Source organism: Molothrus ater, chromosome 1, assembly GCF_012460135.2.
Source record: "Molothrus ater isolate BHLD 08-10-18 breed brown headed cowbird chromosome 1, BPBGC_Mater_1.1, whole genome shotgun sequence".
Taxonomy (NCBI): Eukaryota; Metazoa; Chordata; class Aves; order Passeriformes; family Icteridae; genus Molothrus; species Molothrus ater.
Genome location: NC_050478.2, coordinates 100378892 through 100398853, shown reverse-complemented (window position 1 = coordinate 100398853; position 19962 = coordinate 100378892). Strand labels below are relative to the sequence as shown.

General features: G+C 42.1%; 1 protein-coding gene across 5 annotated transcripts in view; it reads right to left on the bottom strand.

Annotated features, from left to right (window-relative positions):
• Positions 1 to 3568: 3568 nt before the first annotated feature.
• Positions 3569 to 19962, bottom strand: part of SPIRE1 (spire type actin nucleation factor 1) — a 126401-nt gene continuing 110007 nt past the window's right edge. For 3 of the 5 annotated variants that reach the window (XM_054517925.1, XM_036404463.2, XM_054517938.1), the window contains 7 exons: positions 18289 to 18379; positions 17411 to 17553; positions 11167 to 11304; positions 10023 to 10093; positions 9254 to 9281; positions 9029 to 9159; positions 3569 to 8223 (listed from right to left, as the gene is read on the bottom strand). In XM_054517925.1, the coding sequence (XP_054373900.1) occupies positions 7971 to 8223; positions 9029 to 9159; positions 9254 to 9281; positions 10023 to 10093; positions 11167 to 11304; positions 17411 to 17553; positions 18289 to 18379 (855 nt within the window). In that variant the 3' untranslated portion in view covers positions 3569 to 7970. The remainder of the gene's footprint in view (positions 8224 to 9028; positions 9160 to 9253; positions 9282 to 10022; positions 10094 to 11166; positions 11305 to 17410; positions 17554 to 18288; positions 18380 to 19962) is intronic. The other 2 variants (XM_054517946.1, XM_054517957.1) reach the window with 1 other exon arrangement.

The window sequence follows — 19962 nt, the reverse complement described above, 5'->3', positions numbered from 1 at the left end:
TGTAGGAGGAAAAAAATGTGTAAAGCAGAAATGGTGTAAAGTCAGTGCTCATTTACTTGGAGGGATCTTGAAGTGCTGGGAGCCAAGCAGAAGAAAGCTCAGAGCTTGTAACCGTGTTGATTAATAGGCAGCAAGTGCCATCTGGAGTAGGAATTCTGCACTTGGAGAGTTGAAAGTGGAACTGAAGTTGGGTTTTGTGAGCTGTGAGAGGGAGGTTATGTACAGCAGTTGTTCAAGCTGCAGTTCAATGTTTCTCAGCTGCTGGGTTGCAATTCAAGGGTGTGTTGTAGGGAGGTGACTGGATTTTAAGAATTTGGTGCCAGCACATCAGGTCTCCATGCTGGATAGAAATGTGGCTGCTCTCCCTGTCCCTACAGCTGTGTCACACACACCTGCTGTGGAAGGAAGGAGCTGGGAAGAGCTGGTTCCTCACTGCAGGGGAAGCAGCGAGGGGAGACAGCAGCAGTGATTCCCAGAGTGGGGCAAACTGGGCATGGTGCTTTTTGGCCCTGAAGGATTTTAAGATGTTGAAGATCCCACACTCAAAATAGACTGGCTTCTGGTTGATGTCTAGTTTTTGTGCTGGTGCAGGCTCATGTTAGCAACAAAAATATTGACTTAAAACATTGTAGTCAAATGGTCTGGTGTGTAATTAATTGGGTTTGTTTAGACTACCCTTTCTTTTTCTTAATTTGGCCTCGTGCCAGTGTGAATCTTCCATGCTCTCCCATGCTTCTTATTTCTTTTCCATCAGGCCAGCAGGCATGCTGGAGAAAGGGTTATATTTGTTGGGACAACAGGCAATCCTAGTGAAAGCTCCCATATTCTTGAAAATTTTGCTTAAAGTAAGCAAAGGGATTGAGCTGCAGTAGGTGGTGTCAGGAACTGCTGCAGAGCACAAACTGGGCACTGCTGTACTGACAATGTAATAACCTAGCACTGAGTAAATGACCAGCCATGTTCCTTGATGAGACCTTTTCATTCAAATCCTCAGGTGGAGCAGTGATGGGTAGGCAACACCATTCCTGCTGCTGCACCTCCCTAGACTGAGAGCTGTGTAGTGTCCATGTACCCTGTGGTGCTATCCAAAATAAACGCCAAGTGCAGTTTAAAAAAATCACTTCTGGGTGTGACTGTGGTAATATCTAACATGCTGTTGGTTTTCTGAGAAAACTGCAGAAAAACAATTTCCATTAGTCTGTGCTGGGTAGGCAGCAGGATCCAGTACCAGTCTCCCTGGAGCTTGCTGTAAGCCACACACTGCTCAAAAGCTCTGCTGGGGTCCTCTGGGCCTGGGCTGGTAACTGCATTTGGGACTGGCAGCTGCTTCATTTTGCATTAGAACAGGAAAGACTCATCTAAAATCACTAGCCTTGACTTGTAAATAAGATCTTATTTATCTAATAAATTATCTTCTCACCCACCAACACTACTTGCCACTTGTGAGCATCATGCAGGTTATGGGCTAAGCCTTTTAATTGCAGCTCCAGGGAGCATGTCATGCTTTCACTATGGATTTGTTCAGCGAGAAGGCATTTCTGTGAAACACAAGTCCTGTCCTTTTAATTTTTCCACAACTGAGGTGATTGAGGTATGATTCTCATTTTACTGGAAGGCACCTGCAAGTGAAATGATCAGTAAGGGCTCCTAATGTGGGGCCCTGCTGGTACAATACCTTCTCTTTTGCTTTGCTATAATTTTGTTTCTGACCTTGCTAAGATCTGCAGCAGCTAAAGCTCAGAGCTCTGCCTGGCCAAACAAATGTGGAACACGGCCTTGCCACATGTGCTCTGTAGGAAAGGGTGCCTGTGGTCTTTACAGTTCCCTCAAGAAAGTGAGAGCAATGCAGTAATTTTAAAGAGTTTTAATTAGTAATGCATGGACAAGAAATTGCTTTTCAGTACCACATAACATGGAAACAAGCAGAAGACAATTCTGTGGCCTTTTGCTGTTAGAGCTGATGCCCTGGTGTCCCTGAAGATGCGCAGACAGTACATGCACAGTGACAGCACAGAAGCAGGGGGAGCTCAGAGCGGAAGGGTTTGTGCTTTAGGCCTGTTCATGTCCAAAAGTGCATCTCCTGTCTGGGAATTTTTTTCTTTATTAAAGAAGGGGGTGAGAAAATGGTACCAGCTTTAACAGAAATACAGCTCAAAACCCCTTTTCATTATCTTCATTTTGCTTTTGAGTCACAGGTAGTGTAAATACCGGCCCTTCAATACCTTCATGCCTACCTTAAATGTCTCAGCTGAAGCTGCACCCTGAGAGTGCTGCCTCTCTATAGATCTGTGCCACTTCCACCAAACTTTGGAAGCATACCTCCTGCAGGACTTCCATCAACTCATGCCCATGTCCTTTAATTCTAGATTAAGCAGATTTCTGAACTCAGATTTCTGAAATCCAGTTTAAAAAATCCCACTCTGTCTGGCCCAGGGCCTGTCCTGCAAAAGCCAAAGCATTGCTGGCTCCCATTTCTAAGCACTGGTGTCACTGGTTAGAGAAATGCAGAGAGGACCTGAAGCTTAGTGGAAACACCTTCAGCTTCATTGGAGGGACCAAGAATATGTTTTTTTCATACTGAGTCTCTTATGGGTTGGTTTTTTTAAAAAATCAAATATATCAATAATCAAGCAGGGCCTTTTTAGCTGTGAGTTTGCAGTAGCAGTCTGGCACCTTGAAAAATTATCTGCTTACAAGTGTATTTTTTAATTAGCTATAGTAAGGCCTGTTCTGAAGGGTCTGTTTCAAAGGCTATTCCAAAGATCTAGGAATGTTCTACAGAACCCATCTCGCTGCCCTGTGCAGACAGCAGCAGCTCCTGTTACCTCAGGACACAGAGCCTGGGCTACCTCATCTGACACTCAGTTCAGGCAGGCACTGCCACTGCAAAACAGCCTGACCAGGGAAGAAACTGGAACGTTACTGAATTGATTTATTGCAAATAAACAAACTAAGCTACTACTGCATACAATTTGATGCCTGTTTAGCTCCTTCTCCTGATTACGCCCCATGACATTTGTTGAGTGCAGACCTACCATAGAAAAATTCATTCACAAGTCCTTGCTTGTCAGAGTATTGTCAAGTTTCACCTCTCTGGAATTTGTTTCACCTGGAAGTAGGGCTAACTGTTTTCCAGTACTGAAAACAGATGGAAACTTGCACTGCAGGATCCTTTCAGCTCTGACACTGAGCACTCAGCTCTTCAGTAGCAGCTCTCAAAATTCTTTAAACAGTTTGCAACCACTTTGAAGTGTCTTTTTGCAACTGGGGACTCTGGGACACAAAGCAGCTCACAACTTGTGCCAGGGCAGCTGGGCAACATGGGCAGCTCTGGGATTTTTCAATGTCAAGGTGAGGGAACAGGGAAGGCCCCAGGCTGCCTCTGCTCCAGGCTGCTGGAGCTCACAGGTGCCACTCAGCACGGGGGTTCTGTGCTTTGTGTGTCACATCAGGCTGAGCTAATGCTCTTTGTCATGGGTTCTCCTTCAAGGAAGTTCTGGGGAATAGTAATGACAGGTACCCAAAAAGTCTAAAACACAATAGTAAAAATCAGACAGAAACAATGAAAGAGGTTTCTATAGCTAGAATTGGTATTCATAAACATTCTCAGCCTGGCCTTAAGATACACATATACAAAAGAAGAAATAAACCAGAGCAGCTCCAAGTTATCAACATGGCAACAGTACAAAGTTTTCTGGTAACATGAACATAATCCATGTGCTGTAGCACCAGAGTGTAGAGTTGCAGCACCTTTCTCTCATGCCTGTGTGCTGCTGTCCACTGTTTCACAGATGAGACCGAGCTGTAAGACAGACATTCCTAAGAGTTGTGCAGAGCTGCTGGATGAAGTAAAGCAGGAAGGTAGCAATCAGGAGTTTAAAGTTGGAGGTTCTAAATAAGTTTTAACCTATAGAGCATGCAGCCAGTAATGAACCAGGGAAGCTGATGCTGAACTTGACTGGGGAAAAAGGGATGCTCAGGAGAGAAGAGAGAACAATGTAAGAGTTGTGATAATAATGTTCTCTCCATTTCTGGTTTAAAACCAAAACCAAATCCATCAAAAACCTCTCCAAAAGACTGTCAGCATTTCTCTCCCAACGATGAGGGAGGGATGGAGATTTCCCAAAGCCTGTACTACATGCAGGACAAATGTGCTGCCTCAGGTACAGCCCGCCAGCGTTGGAAGAAGCAGCACACTGGTAATAGAGGGAGTTGGCTGCAGATGATGACAAGGAGTTAATCACATCACTGGGGTTACACAAGCAGTTTTTATTGCTATTCTAAAGGTACTTCGACAGGTTTTCATCCCTTCATGCAGCCCAGCCAGTGTTCAGCTGTTATGCAATCATTTTTGTTAACAATTCTTTGCTAAAAGAAACATCTGACTGATCTTACAAAACTATAAAAGCATGAAAAAGAGAGAGACAGAACCTTAATTCAGCTTCCCCATGAATAATTAACACAGACAAGGTTATAATGGAAAGACATTTTATTTTTACCAGGTATCACCCCTCCCTGTATAAAGGAAGTAATGGAGAAAGGGAAAAAAAAACCCCAACAATCCCTCAAAACACTACTGTCACCATGAGCACTTGAAAGGTCACGTCTGAGAGCTGCAGCAAAAGTCTGCTCACATCTTCCATCACCGCCGTGAGGCAGAGCTGGTTTTGCATTCCCCACAACCAGGTTCACATACAAAACAAGACTGATCCTGCCAGAGGCATTTTTAGCTCCTTGGGTCTCCTATGATATTTTAACAGACCTTGGGCATACTAATAAAGCTAAAAAAACCCAAAGAAAATAATTTTTAAATTCGTGGAACGGAGTTCTCTGTGCTAGTGCCGCATTCTTTTCAGCAGTAATTTGCTCTAAGATGTGCAAACTGTATTAGGGGGCTGAAAGCGTTAACTCTAATAAAAGATTACAGCCAACACACATATAAATAAGATTCGTTTCCTTTTTAAAACATCATGGGAAATTCAATTCCCATTGCATGATTGATGGAGACTTCCTAAATATTAATAAATATATTACAGATATTTACAAGCTTCTGATTTCCCCCTCCGACGCTGACGTGAAGTTCAGCCCGTAACTAGGACATGCTGGGCAGCACCACGGGCTGCTGGGCCAATGGCTGCAGTGCATTTGGGATGCTGGTGCAGGCAGGGAGGAGATGGAAAGCTAAAAATAGCCCCCTCTGCAGAGCCAGGCAAGCAGCGAGCTGAGCTCCTTCAGGCTTCCCGCGACCAACCAACCCCGCCGCTTCTCCGCTCGCAGAATGAAATGCTGGGATTATGCGGAGCAACTGTGCCAGGGAGGAAGGGATGGAGCCAAGGGGAGAGGCAGCCCTCCACACCGTGTCTTCTGAAGCACGTGTCAGCAGCTTGGAGGGTTTTTTCCAGGGAAAAAGGGAGGTTATCCAGGCCCTGGCCCATGGCAGCTCTGTGTGAGCAACGGGGAGCCATCTGTACAACTACTGCGTTGTTTTTCAGTGTTTGTGCCCTGCTCAGCACAGCAGAGCCTGCCCTGAGCCAGGGACTTGTGGGACTTCAGGGAAGGCACAGGCTGGATCACAAAGCTCTGCCACTGCCCCAGAGCCATCCCTGGACACTGCTAGAGTGGGGCAGGGCACAGCCATGAAAGACTTGTTTGCCTTCACATGCTCAGGAGCTACTCAGTCCTTCATCCTGCCTGCTCTACAACATCCCAAATACCTCTCCAAGAGGAAAATAAATGTGCTGGATGCCCTGCACCTTGGTGGCTTGAGGACACCAGGGAAGCAGACTGTGAGCAGAGGACTGTGCAACTGTAACATGGCCTGGGCATCTCCATGAAAAAATCCTGACAACAACAGGGCAGATGCAAAGTGAGATTTCCTGCATTTGTTTCTGTCTGGTTCCCCTGGTGCACTGTGCAGCAAACACACGGCCTGGTTTTGGCACAGAAACAAGAGAAAGTACTGATGTGACTGAGATCAGGCAACCCTTCCAGCAACAGCAGAACCTTTCCCACCAGCCAGCCTGTGCTGCTGCCCTGCAATCCTACATCCCTATCCCATGCCAGTACTCCAGGTGCCTTAACATGCAAGACACTTTTCCAGAGGTACCATGAGGAGAGGGCTGTGACACCTGACCTTAAATGGGACAGCAAGGAGGGAGAGTTAGCACTGAGCCCTGCTTTTCCTGTTTGCATTGGTTCAGAAAAAAATAGAAACTATTTCAATAAGCCCTACATATGTGAAAATTCTCATTTTCCAAGGGGGCTTTCAAGAAAAAATAAGGATGGCTGACTCCCTGGAAAGGTTTACAGAGACTTTTGCATGTGCTTTTCAAATCAGCCTAAAAGAGATGATATGGATGGCTGCTCCAAAGGCTGCCGAATGGGAGCCAAGCAGCCCTGGTGCCTCCAGCCTGGGCACTGTGCCTTGCCAGGGCCAGAGGGGCAGTCTGCCTCTTGGGCTTTTTGGACAGAGGAAGCTATTTTGTTTAATACACCTTTAAAATTATGTTATGGAAGTCCAGTCCCAGCTACTTTGGAGCAGTTCTGAGGTATCTCTCATTAACTCGAAGAATAGAAATGTTAATAAATAGATCTGAAACTTTTCTGCTATGTCATTCTATAATACACTGCTATATAGATATTAAATATGCCTCAGGGTATTAAAAAATTTATGAAAAAAGTTACAGTAGTTGATTTCAAGTATTAATAACTTGGCTATGTTAGCTTGTTTTTAAATACCAAAAAGATCTGGCCCCAAATTATTGACTAAACTCTGGCTATGACTGAATTAAAAAAAAAAAAAGTATTTTGAATATTAAAAAAAGTGCAAAAAAGCATGAGAAGTCAGTTAACATTGTAAAATTGTTGGAACTTCTAAACAATTAGTCTAGCACTCCCTTGTGAGTGAATTAAAAAGGGGGAAAGAATGAAAAAAAGATTAAAGACAAAAAAGAGATCACTCCCAATCTGAGAGAGCACTGTCCCAAATTTCAGCCGAACACGAATTTTTACAGCCAAGTTATAAACCCCAGAAAAAATGGGGTTACTAGTGGATATGCTGTCAGACAGAACTCTAGCAGTATCTGTGTGCTCCATTATAATACAAATTTACACCTTACTCACTGCTTTCTCTGAGTAACCACGAGAACAATTTTATAGGTATTCAGTTAAAATTAGAAGCCTCCCTTATTTCCCATCCTCCCCATAAACTGTACAACTTTGTCTACTACTAAAATTCACTGCTACTAGTAGTCATTATCATACATTCAAGATAGAAAGTGAACTACTAAAACCTGCTCAGGAGTCACTCAGAAGGACACTAAGGCTTAAGAAGTACAGCAGCTCAGGGGTATGACCGACCACACGGGCCAAGAGCTTTGTCACCTGCTTTGCCCCAGGACACTGACACTGCAGAGTCCCGTGCTGAGCCCTGATCTCAGAGCAACCAAATGGCTCAAAGGAAGATGGATCTGACTGGAGCTGCTCACGCTGGGTGCCTGCTGTGTGATGCAGCCCTTGGCTGCCTCAACAAGGGCGTGAGCATTCCGAGGGTGGGAATGCAGCAGGACCTACCGTTTGCTAGTGTGCTAACGCTGACACTGTGCTAGATCTGGTTCTGCACCAGACACCTGCTCTCAGCTCATCTCCTGAAAAATGATTCAAAGCATGGTTAAAAAAAAGATTGAAAGCGAGAAAAGGCTTTCTCATTTCGACGCACACGTACAAAAGAGGCAACAATTTCCAACTGTTGATTTTCTCCCAGTGCGAGCAGCTGCCCCGTCGTGTATCGCCCTGCACAGATCCCAACACAGCTCTGTGTCTCTGGGAGCTGCTGGAGCAGGAAATCCTGTGACTGAAGGCAAACCCAAGCCAGTCAGGTGGAACAAAGCAACGGGGTGATGATCCAGACCCAGTGAGCTGGCTGATGGATGATGACCTCCTGGAGCTGAAGCAAAGCAGAAGGCACAGGCTCAGATCTCATTGATCGTCCTTTCCGAGGGGCAGTACTCCGAGGTTCCTGCTGAGGACATGTAGAAGGACTGCGTTTTCCTTTTCAACCTGGCTCGCTTGTTGGCCAGGGACAGGCTGCGCCGGCTTGAGTTGATGATTTCTGAGATGAACTTCTTGCAGTCCACACAAACCTCCATTGTGCTCCAGTCCTCCATTAATTCTTTGGGAAACTCTTCGTGCGACTTATCCACGGACTTGGACCTCGAGGTCAACCTGAAAGGCAAAAGAGCAGGATCTGTCACATTATTGCAGCTTGGCTGCAGGCCCCAGAACAGATCACCTCAGAAAGGTCTGGATTTAAATTTTCCTTTCTCCTGTCCCAAATTACACCAAACACTGGAGAGGACAGCTTCTGCCTAGATTGGCAAGATTGCAGGGTCACTGACTGAGGGCGTGTGTAACATTTACATCCTGGCAAAAACAACCTTCCTAGTAACTAAAAATAGCTGATATTTTTGGCTAATCTACACAGCACCATAGCAATGGTGATTATGCAGACGGTTTATACAGCAGATTCCCTCAAAAAGGAGCATTTCTTTTATATTTGATTAGCTTTGACAACCATCCATGTATAAGATATAAAGCCTACAGATAACTTCATAATAATAAAGTGAAAAAATGATGAAAATTGGAGTAAGAAAAATTAGGAGAAAAGAAGATAAATCTGTGCACTAGACATCATTGAATTCTCATCATTGAATTCAGTTTGTGATTTCAGCCCGTAAGATTTATCTCCAAAGAGTCCATTCACACCAGAAAAAAAAGACACGTTAAAGATATTTTCTCAGAGGCCCTACAGAAATACAGCTGTCCCAGACTCTCATTATTTTTCAGCTGTAATGTGAAAAAGGTTTAAGACACTGTTAGGACACTGTTAGGCTTCAGGAAAGTTACTACAGGCACTAGAAATATGGCCAACTACAAAACAGGTGAGCAGCATGTTCATGATTGATAAGCCAGCATGAAACATTTGGGGAACATTTGCAACAGACACAAGTGGGGCCGGGCTGTCGCTCACCTGCTCCGCAGGGAATGGTGGTGACTGGTAGAGGGTTTCTCTGGCCTCATGAAGCTTTCTCCCCTTTGCAAGGTTGAGGGTCCCAGGGAGAAGATGGGCAGGGTGGAGTATGGCTTCGATGGCAGCCGCATCTGTTGGGAACAGCACAAGGCACGTGCAGCATCATTACAAAGGCTGCAGCTTTTTAGAAAGGCTCGAAACATAAACATAAGTTTCATTACTTACTTTCTTGCAACACTGTGAGCATACAGGCCTGTGTAAAAAAACAAGAGCATGAATCAGTCCATTGGGAAAAAATATGTTTAAATCAAGAATAAGGGATTTCAGGAGTTAGAAACCCGCCCCCCTCCATCCTCCCCTTAAACAAACATATTTATTTTTAAAGCTTCTTCAATATAGTAACTTCAATTAGAACATGAAGCCAGAAGCAAGGAGAAATGCTAAACAAGAATGTCACCTAAATGAAAAAAACAGGGAAAAAAAAAAGAAAAATAAACTGGTTTTTCTCTAAAGAAATTTCTTCTGGTAAATGAGACCAAAAGTTAGTGATTACATAGATCTTCTGACTTATTGTCTCACTGTTAACTTAAAATTTATCATTTTGCCTGCAAATATTCCTTCTTGCATTTCCCCTGCCCCAATACTCAAAAAATCACCCAAAAAATAAATTGCTTTGAAATGTTTTCCCCAAGCACAGAGGTTGTAGAACTGTTGAGTGGGGAGCCTGCATAAATCATGTTGCTTTCTCATAAGCATTAAAAAAAAAAAAAAAGTTTCTCTAGCTTTTAGTCAAGAATTTCAGTCCAAGGAAGCAATTCAGTCATTTACAAATGAAATGTTTCTGCATACTTTTTTCTTTTTTTTAACACAGACTGTTACAGAAATAAACCAAACCAACAGTATGCAGCAGAAATTTTTGAGGGTTTCTAATGTATAAATCAATCATTTTTCCTATGAAATTGTACTCATTTATTAACAGAAATAAAATATTTACCTCTTGCAGAACTGACAAGTGTAAGACCAGGTAAAGAAAGAAAACCTTCTTGTTCGACAGCAAAAGCAGAGCTGGAGGAAGAAGAACAGAGGAATGCAGAGTGTTAAGCAAAGTCCCACACAGTGATGACTTCACTGACCAGTTGCTGTTGGCAAGGTCACAGTGGCAGGGCTACATCCAGTTCTGGGGTCTGTACTTCTAAGATGATATTGAGAACAAGGTCCAGAACTGTATCTTCATATATTTAGAATTAAGCCTTTAATTGTTTTGCCTAAATGAAATACTTGCTCATTAACTAGATAACTTTGGTTAGAAATAAAAGCAAACAATTTTAATAGTGGGGTAAATTAATTAAATCCTCAACCTACTTTGAGATTTGAGAAAAGCTCATTACTAAGCTTTCTATGTCATGACAACAGGCAATAGCTGAATCTAATGAGTGACATTATAAGATTATTGTTCCTCTGCCTTAAATGTATTAAACCTTTAAAATAAATCTGCACATTAGACACAGGTAGGCCTGTAGATAAAATACACAGTGAAGTCAAAATAGGCTTTCTGGAGGTGTCCAAGAAGCACAAGTTTTAAAAGTGGGAGAAAAGAATGCTGCTTCTACTGGGAAGTACCAATCTCCAATCCACAGTTTACAGAAAAATGCATTGGTTAAGGGGTCTCTAAAATTAAACCTCTTTCTGGTTGCAGCACTTCTCTGAAGGCTTTAATTCCCTCTGTGCTAGATAGTAAGGATTCATATATGAAGAATGTGCAGTTTTCTGTTGCTATCTGTAATTCTATTCTATTTTCTGGACCAGGAAAGGTAACCAAACCTGCAGAAGGCATGGGGACAGAAATCACCTCAGTCAATGAAGTTCAAACCAGACACATACAGATACACTCTGATAATTGCAAATGCTACTGCATTTATATATATATATCTGAACAAACAAGGTGTTTCCATGAAAAGTTTTGATGTTTCTGGACATCACTTGAGGAAGTTGACCCATGTGTGACCCATTTAGGGAGATGTTTGGTGGATAACTCTTTTTTCTCTCCAATAGAGGGTAAGAGACAAATGTGTAAATGGGAGGCTTGTGCAACTGGCCTCTCTCAGTACCCTTCAGAGCCTCCCATGACTCAGCTCTACCTTTCCTTTCTTCAGAGCAGTGTAGACATCTTTATATTGCTGGTACTTCTCCAGCTCCGCCTTCACAAGCACCTGACGGATGTGCATGACCTCCTCCACTGTCAGAGCCAGACATTCCACGGGGTAACAGAACTCCTCCTGGAAGCCAAAAACCCCATATTATTTCAAGGACAAATGGCTTCTTCCAGAGTTCAACTTAGACAACCAGCCACCTGGTTAGTAACTCCAGAAACAGAGGGTTTCTCCCATCAAACTGGAATAGCACTGGCTCATTCGTGGGCATCACATGAGTGCCAAACCATTGGAAGCTGCATAAATGTAAATGATCTTATGTTCAGCCTTCACAACTATGACAGTTTTCTTCATCTTTCCTCCTCAAATCACTTGACCCTTCTCTCCATTTGTCTTTTATTGTGAATATTTGTTTCAAGCCAATCAACATTCAGATTTATAATTTGAAATGGAAAATGTAATATGGTAGATGGCATTATTTTATGCATACTGTTTGAGGTATACATCAAATAATTTCTCTCAGACTTTGTGATGCCCAGAGTGGCCAAGAAAAGTTGTTAGTAGCCCATTCTAGCAAAAATTTTTATTCAGTGGTACCACATGATCAGAATCACACCAAGACCACAGAAGTTATATCAGCTCAGGCAGAAAAAAAGTTCTCCTTTCTGCCCCAGAAAGTAACAGCAGCAATTTAAGCTTTACAGAATAATGCTCCGGTATCAAGCAGGTGAACTGCTTACCCAGTGTTGCATTATAAATGGTAGAGACTCAAATAGAGAATTAACAGCACAACTTTCCACTTACAAAATTTTGTATTTGTTCTGTGTTGCAGCATTTAGGAGAATATTGAGTGCAGAACTCCTGAATTTGGTACCAGGGAATAAAAAGCACCAACCCAATTTGTAATTCAGCCCAGTAGTTGATTATACATTTCCAAAAGAAAGACAGAAACCTCTGTGGGAACTCCCATTGCTTAATGCTTAGTGAACCTTTTCAGTCAGCCCAGAGGGGCTACTGTGCAGTAATGACAATGACAGGCACTGCTCTCTGAATAAACGAAGGAAATTTCTCCTGCATACACAAAGACGTGGCTGACAGTTTGGAGATCTCGTTTACAAATTGAAGTGATGAATCGGATTAGTACGGAAATGCTCCATTTCCATGTACTCAGAGTTCTGTCTTTCCATCAGATTAAAAAGAAAATCCTTCTACATTGCAGACCTGGCAAACATTAGCATTTAGGAACCACCACATTTTTTAAAACTGTTGTCTTACCTATCTAGAAAGGGAACACAAAGAAACTTCACTCTGTTTAGGGTACCCCACAAAAGACTAGAATTGAGTTAACTTTGTTAGATTTGCCAGCTAAACCTTTGGGATATGGAAAACTAGTTTTCTGGAAAAAAACAAACTATATCAAAAGCAGCTGCAATTTGCTCTGAGGTGTAAAACTGCACAGCCAAAACAAAGTATCTTCTGTTCCTTATGAGCAACTTTATAGCTAACCAGCAGCTCTCAGCATTTCGTTCTGGGTTCTTCCCATAGCAACTGCCTTGTTATGGGGAGGCACGGCTGAAGGCTGGGGCGGCTCGGGAGAGGAAGTGGGTGGGAAAGCGGGATGCACACAATGCCAGCAAAACCCCCCAGTCTGCATCCTGGGAGACTGAGGGGAACTATCCGAGGTGAATGAGCTGACTGAATGCTTGCAATCAACCAGAGCTTTAAGTCCTTTAGAAAGACATTTCTTACTTGAAGCTCTTCCTTCCCCCTCATGAACGCCCATTCCTTTAATTTACAGAACGATGACGTCGGGGAATATTGCTCCTTTGAAGAATTTCTGCGGATCTGCTATAGGTGTAGAGCACGTACTAGGGGAATAGTGTGGGCCTGTTGTCGTACCAATCAAAATGAATACCATTAAAATAGAAATAGCCAGCAGGCAGCAGGGGAAACATAGAAAATATTCACATGTTTAAATGCTAATGTTTTAATTCCAGTGATTACACAAGGACAACAAAATGTTAATGCAACATTAAATGAAAGATAAATAATCCATTTTCAGAAAACTGCTTGGGGTTATTTTTTTCCCTTTTCAGAATATAAATAAGTACACAAGAAAATCTTTTTTTTCTACACTACCTCTAAGGCATTGAAATTAATTAAATTTTGCTAAGCACTGGCTAAACTTCATTGAACAATGATGCTTTGGAGATACTGCTCAAACTTCCAAACCTGCACTCAAATTCAGCAGCTCCAAGTAGAGTACTCTCTGCAATACTCGCATACGACAGAACATGGTAAAGACAAAATGTGGTTTGAATGGTCTTGATTTTCCAGAATTACACTCAATAATCTTTTTAATATTAAACACAAGCCAATACGCTTATTTTTAAAGGGGAAAAAATATTATTAGCAAATACTATTTTGAACTTGAAGTATCCGTGATCCTCTTGGGGACTGGCTTAACTCTGACTATGCAATCATTTTATAAACACTATACCTTAAAGTGTGTATGTATCATTTTTTTAAGCAGGAAAAGCAGGTAGTAAGACTTGCATACCCATAATGTGCTTTGTAGGTCATTCTCAGTGTACACACACCTAATAGGTTCTTATGACTAACACATTTTTACTCTAATGTATTCCTTCTTCTCATTAAAGAATGTCACTAGACATTCAAATGAGTTGCATTAGTAAATTGCAAAATGAATGAGTGCCAGAGTGGCCTCTAAATTCTGCAATTCACAATTAGTCAGGCACTCTAAACTCTTGCTCCTTTTGCAGACTAAAAGTTTCTAAAAGGTCAGCTTAGTATATCTCAACTATAAACTCTCCTACAAGAGGTTTCACCCTTCCACTTATTGGTTGGGACAACAAAACAAAGGAAAAATTAAATAATTCGTGTTCAGTTAACATAGGGGTAAATTAATTACTTTTTATTTTCAGTGGATTTGCCTTCCCTGATAGATGGATATGAGCTATTCTGCAAGTTCTGATACATAAGTGTGCTGAGGACCAAAACAATATATGGGCTTTCAAGTAAAGCAGATTGCACATGCCCTCCCATTCTATATAGGGTACCTTGGGAGAAACATAAAACCTCATTCTTTTAAACATAGTCCAAGGATCACAATAGTTTTGCTGGATTTTTGCTGCAGGATCTTCATGTGCTGTAATATTTAAGGTCTGTCCCATTGATAATCTGGTGATGTTGCATTTTTAGTTTGCTGTCCTTTCAGAACTGATTTCTTTTCCCCGTGAGGTGATTGAAGACACACAAATATCCTACACACATTGAAATCAAAGTCAATCAGGTGCAATGTCCCAGCCTAAGCTGTAATTCTTGCCACAGCTGAGGAAGTGCTCCCCTAGGAGGGAACATGCTGGTGAAGGTGATTTCCAAAGCCAGCAAAAAGAGGCAAACCTTTGCGGGTTTCCACCTGCTGGCAAAAGCTCTCTCACAGAGATAGTACATAGCCCCTGCCACCCCACACATGGCTGCTTCAACGGGATGAGAGCTGAGCAGAGAAGCTGTTTGCATAGTTGAAAAAAGTGGTCTGAATGTCATCCTTGGAAATAAACTGGTTATCCTAGGAACCTGAACAATAGATAGGAAGCAGAGAAGCGAATGCTGTGTATAAATGAAACCATTAGCTTTGGTCCTCTGGGTCATGAAAAAAAAATAATGATAATAAAAATAATAATTAAAAAAGCAAACAGACTGCAAAGGCACCCACAGGTAAATCTCAGGACACTGAATTGATCTCACTGATTAAGCACCAAATCAGCTCACTACAGCAACCACCAGGGCTGACCCCCCCAAAATCACTGATCCACCCTGCCTTTCCATGTACCACTGGCAGGGTGACATGTCAAAAGGACTGTGTTTGGCATTTTTCCAAGTTAGTTTCCCCTCCCCACCTACTTGGGCCTAACTACCTCTGTCTGATGAGATGCCAGTTCACAAAATCATCATTAGTATGCAAGACAGAGCAGTTTCCTGCTAATCCTGCTAAGAGACTGTAGCAAGCCCCTGCCTGGTTTCACTGGCATTGACAGCTATTTGCTGACAAGGCCTCTTTCACCTTGGAGAGAAACCAGGGTCACAGGAGCTGGTGATAAGAAATGAAACTCCATCAATCCTGGAGGAAGGGATAAAGAAGTGTGAGGTCAAATACAAAATAAATAATACTCTGCACTTATTGAGAAGCAGTCACTCTGGGAATGGCAATTTTACAGGTGCAACATCTGGAGCAGCCCCTGGAAGAGGCTGGCATCCCTCTGGGAAGGAGAGAGTTGCAGAAAGCCAAAGTGTGGAACTGGGCCAGTGCCAGCATACAAGAACACATCTCCCAAAATGAAAAACAGGAGTGTTGAGGGAGGCGTCTGTTACACCCTAGAGGGCACTATTGCCAAGTTAAAGAATTAGCTCTCAAGGCATCAAATAAAATAGGTTCTTATTAACAGAACATCATTTCACTACCAGCTTCCTTCTTTTTCACTTCAAAGTCAAAACCAAGCTAGGTGACAGTTCTCTAGAGATTTAAAAAAATTAAAAATACCAAAACAAATTTAAAAAATCCCCCTAAGCACAAAAGAAACTAGTAAAACCCTTCCCATCTGTTCCCAAATTAGCCTGACTTATCTAATGTTTTTTTCTCCCTTTTCCTTTAGTATTTTTCAGGGGAATAGAATAATTGAATTCATTTTTCTGCAATGGTTTTATTTTTAATGTATTTTTCTAGGCATATGTCAATGAACAGACTAACAGAGTGAGAGTATGTATGAGGTCAAGAAGATCCTGGTAAGAACTTGGTTGACCTATTTAAAACAACAGCCTCATATAAGATTTTAAATTGCATGATCCTCTGAAATACACAAGATTAATATTACAATGTAGGACACTCAGATACACTAGAAGTGTGATGGAGCAAATGTCTCAGTGTAACACAGGATGCTTTCTGCCATCCTCCCTTTGAACTATTTGTCTGTGAATGACACTGGGCTTACCAGGAAATAAAGTCTGGGTTTCCACAGGTTTCCACCTCCTGCAGCAGGAGGTGCCAGAGCAACCCATTTTATGTGACAGTGACTTCAAACACATGCTGAAGGAGCTCTCCAGTATGGGTCTGCTGCAATACATCCTGCTCCAAATTCACTTTGGCAGGAGATGTCCACCTGGGCCGTGCATTTATCAACATGTTACTACCTGACCTGCACCTGGAATAAAAAAACTACATTCTACTTGGAAGGATGTAATAAAATCCAGCAGACCTCTGAAAAGGAAAAGCCCATTGTGGGAATATTTGGAGGTATTTTGCCTATAATTGATCAGCTTCATCATCTAATAGTTTTGGATCCTGGCTGTCATCCCTTGGGCTGACAAAAATGCTCTTCAAAGCCCTTTAATACCACTGCACTACAAGACAGGGCAAGTGAATATTCCCTTCCTTTAAAACTCAGATGTGTTTATTGATTTCTCTGTTCACCAGCACCTCATGGGGGACACTCTGAAACCCTGCTGGTAGGAAAAGAGACAAGGAACATACCCTGCATGAAGTTACAATGCACTAATCAGTATGTCAGCATAAACGAACCAGGATTTCATACCCTCTGCTGTTTGTACTCTGCTGGAAAACAGTTCTCAATTAAAGCTAATTGATCAAATGCACTGTACTTTCTTTTCAAGCAGTAAAACAGGTTTTTGCCTCAGTAACTTCAACAAAGCAACACAGACAAACCTTGATTTGGATTACTGAAAGAGCTTTCGTATGTATAAACATTACCAGGCAAGTTCTTAAGGTGGGAAAAAAAGAAATCATTCAATTCATCCAGTTATTAGCTGCAATACTTCCAACAAGTAAAAAAATTCCCCCAAATCCCAAAATAGATCCACTGCTTTGGAATTGTCTCTATTCAAGTGGAATATCAGTAAGGTGAAGTTCATCTGTTTTGGTAACATTCTGAAACAAAAATCAAGACACGTGGTTTACCTGGAGTCCTAATCACAGTGCAAATGTTTTCTGAGGCACCTGTACCTGGGATTTTGGATAAATATGTTAGAGAGACAAAGTTCAAATCTTGATTTCAAAACACCTTTAGTAGCCAAGAGCTGTTTCTGAATTGAGGAGTTTTCTTTGGGTCATGTTCTAATCACACTGAAGCCAAGTTTTAATTTTCATTATACTCTTAGCATTCCTCTTTTTCTCTCTCCTACCACCCACTCCACTTACAAGTGACCTGGAGCTCTGTTTTGAAGGGGGTAGGAACTGTCTCACATTGGTTGGTGTTTCCTTTTCAATGGAGTGTCGTCTCTGAGGCGGCTGCCGTCTCTCGGGCTGCGGCGTGGACGATATGGGCAAGAACTTTGGAGGCACTAAGGAGGATTCAATCAGTACAAAAAAGTTAGTTCTTCTATGAGAGACTGTTGGATAACATTTCTCAGTACTTAATCCAGCCACTGATTTGCTAGAATTCTTACTACTGGCGGCTGAAGTTACATATCCATACTGAAGTGTTTCAGGATATTGTTCTCATTATTTCACCATCATACACAGAAGACACATGCACAGATTACACAGCTCATTACAAAACCTTCCAAATGAAACTGAAATGCTTCAAACAAATGAAAAATATGGTTACACAGTAAAGCCTGCAATAACTACGCCTGAAAAAAAAGGCCAGATCTTGCCCTTTTCCCAGTAAGTATTTTTGGGAAATACTGGTGGATTGCTAAGTGTCTTTCAAACACTGCCACAGTGGCAGAGATGGAGGAGAATTTTAAATTGGTCTTAGGTTAGAATATGCTTCCATAGCAAAAAATTATTTTAAGAGATGAGCATAGCTAAGCCATCCCCTCCATTCACTTGTGACTTCTCTACAGTCCTACATAAACTTCAGGGATGAAACCTGTTTCACAAAGATATCTATCCAGAGTGGAGGCTAATGTCTCTCAACTGTTTATCACACTTGACCGATTCAGCAGGGTTCAGCTTTGGAAGTTTATTCCATTAACAACACTCAGATTTCCATATAAGTGTGAGACAAAGTTCATAGCATAGAAGACAACAGAGGTGAGTAAAAGCAGCCACTGGGCTCTCTCATAACTCACTCTTTCTGCTGCTGGTGCCTTCTTGAGAGGGGTCTTCCACCTGTGAGGGGGAGATGCTACTGCTACTTCCTGACTGGTGCACTGATTCCTCCTGTGTGGCAAGAGAGAAAGAAACAGAAATCTTCAGGAACTGTTTTTAGTTCTTCTACTGCTTTTTAGCACACAGTAAACACAAGCTATCAAAGATATTTTGGACCATTCAGTCACTTAAAGTCCTAGAAGTCTTGAGAAAAACACTGACTCTCCACAGTACTGAGCAAACAGAATTTCAGTGCTCCGTTTTTTTAGAAAGTGAAATAAATGGTACATTATTTGGATTCAGTGTGTTTAACTACTGCATGAAAGAACAAGATCAGGAGAGAGGTGCATGAATCCACTGTAAACTGTTAATTTTCCTTGTTGTATTTAAAGATCCCTAGGGATTTGCAGCTACAGCAGATATGTTAACACAGCTTTATAGCTCACACTAACAAGGAATTAGCACTTAGATTTCTCTGGCCTCCAAAGGAAGGAGAGCCACTCACACAAGTGGCTCAGGTGAAGAGAAATTAAACTGAATTTGATTGCACTGTTCCCTAATTCCCAATCCTGGTGTGTTTTTCCTTTCTTCTGTATTTAAAAGAAATCTCATTCACTGTATCTGCATGCTTCTTCTCAACAGTCAAGGGCAACTCCTATAAGATGAAGGAAAGTGAAATGGGCTTTGACTAAATACCTCTCAGCTATCTAAAGCTTTATGCCACCCAAATTATTAAATCCTTTGCTGTCACCTAAAGCCTGTCTCTAGCTACCTGCTACCAGCAAAGAAAGAGATGGTCACAGAAGCCTCCCAAATGAAGAGTGCTGAAGGACTGAGCTTGAATGCTCTTTACCTCTAACGTGAATGCTTTCAACCAAAAAGACTTAACATCATTTAGGCTGTCAAGATTTACAGATCAAACAAGTGACCTGCCCTAAAATCCAGCAAGTGGCTAAGCTTCTCTCTCACAGATTTCCTTAGCTGAAAATCTCCACTGGCTGCAAGATTGCCTTCTTTGGTAACAGCAAGTCAGAAAGAAAAGCTGGCAGGATCACCTCCGTGAGCACCACGCATCACAGGACACAGGCCTCTACAAATTCCCATCAGGTGATCTGTCCTTTAGGCTTAGCCCAAGGGTAGGTGTTGTATTTGAGGAAGCTGTTCCCACCTATTTGCCACAACACAGTACTCTGCAAGGGGTCTCAAACCAGCTCACATCCCAAAACAGTACGTTCACTGTAACACTTCAGTTGAGACCCCACAAGACACTTGTGATGGAAGCTTTTAAGGAAGCTTGATTAGCACTCTGAGCTACATCAGCTGTTTTACTTGCAGAAAGCAGGACAGTTCAGCTACAGAGCTGGCTAAAACACCTCTACTTTGCTGCATGGTTGCCTTAAAAGACCAATGGAGAACCTCCATGACAATTGGATGCACTGTCCTTTAGAAGAGGTGCAAGACTGTTCACAAGCCTAGAGTAAAATATTTACATTTTGAGAAAGAGAACAGCCCTGAACAAAGGGAACTAAACTTTTCACTTTGTAGAAGTCAGATTGTTCTGAGTGGACAACAAGTTTACCATTGCTGGAGAAGCTAAAGAGCTAAGATGAAGAACTAAGTAAGCTCTTCTGCTGTTCTAAAGAATGAACTGTTGG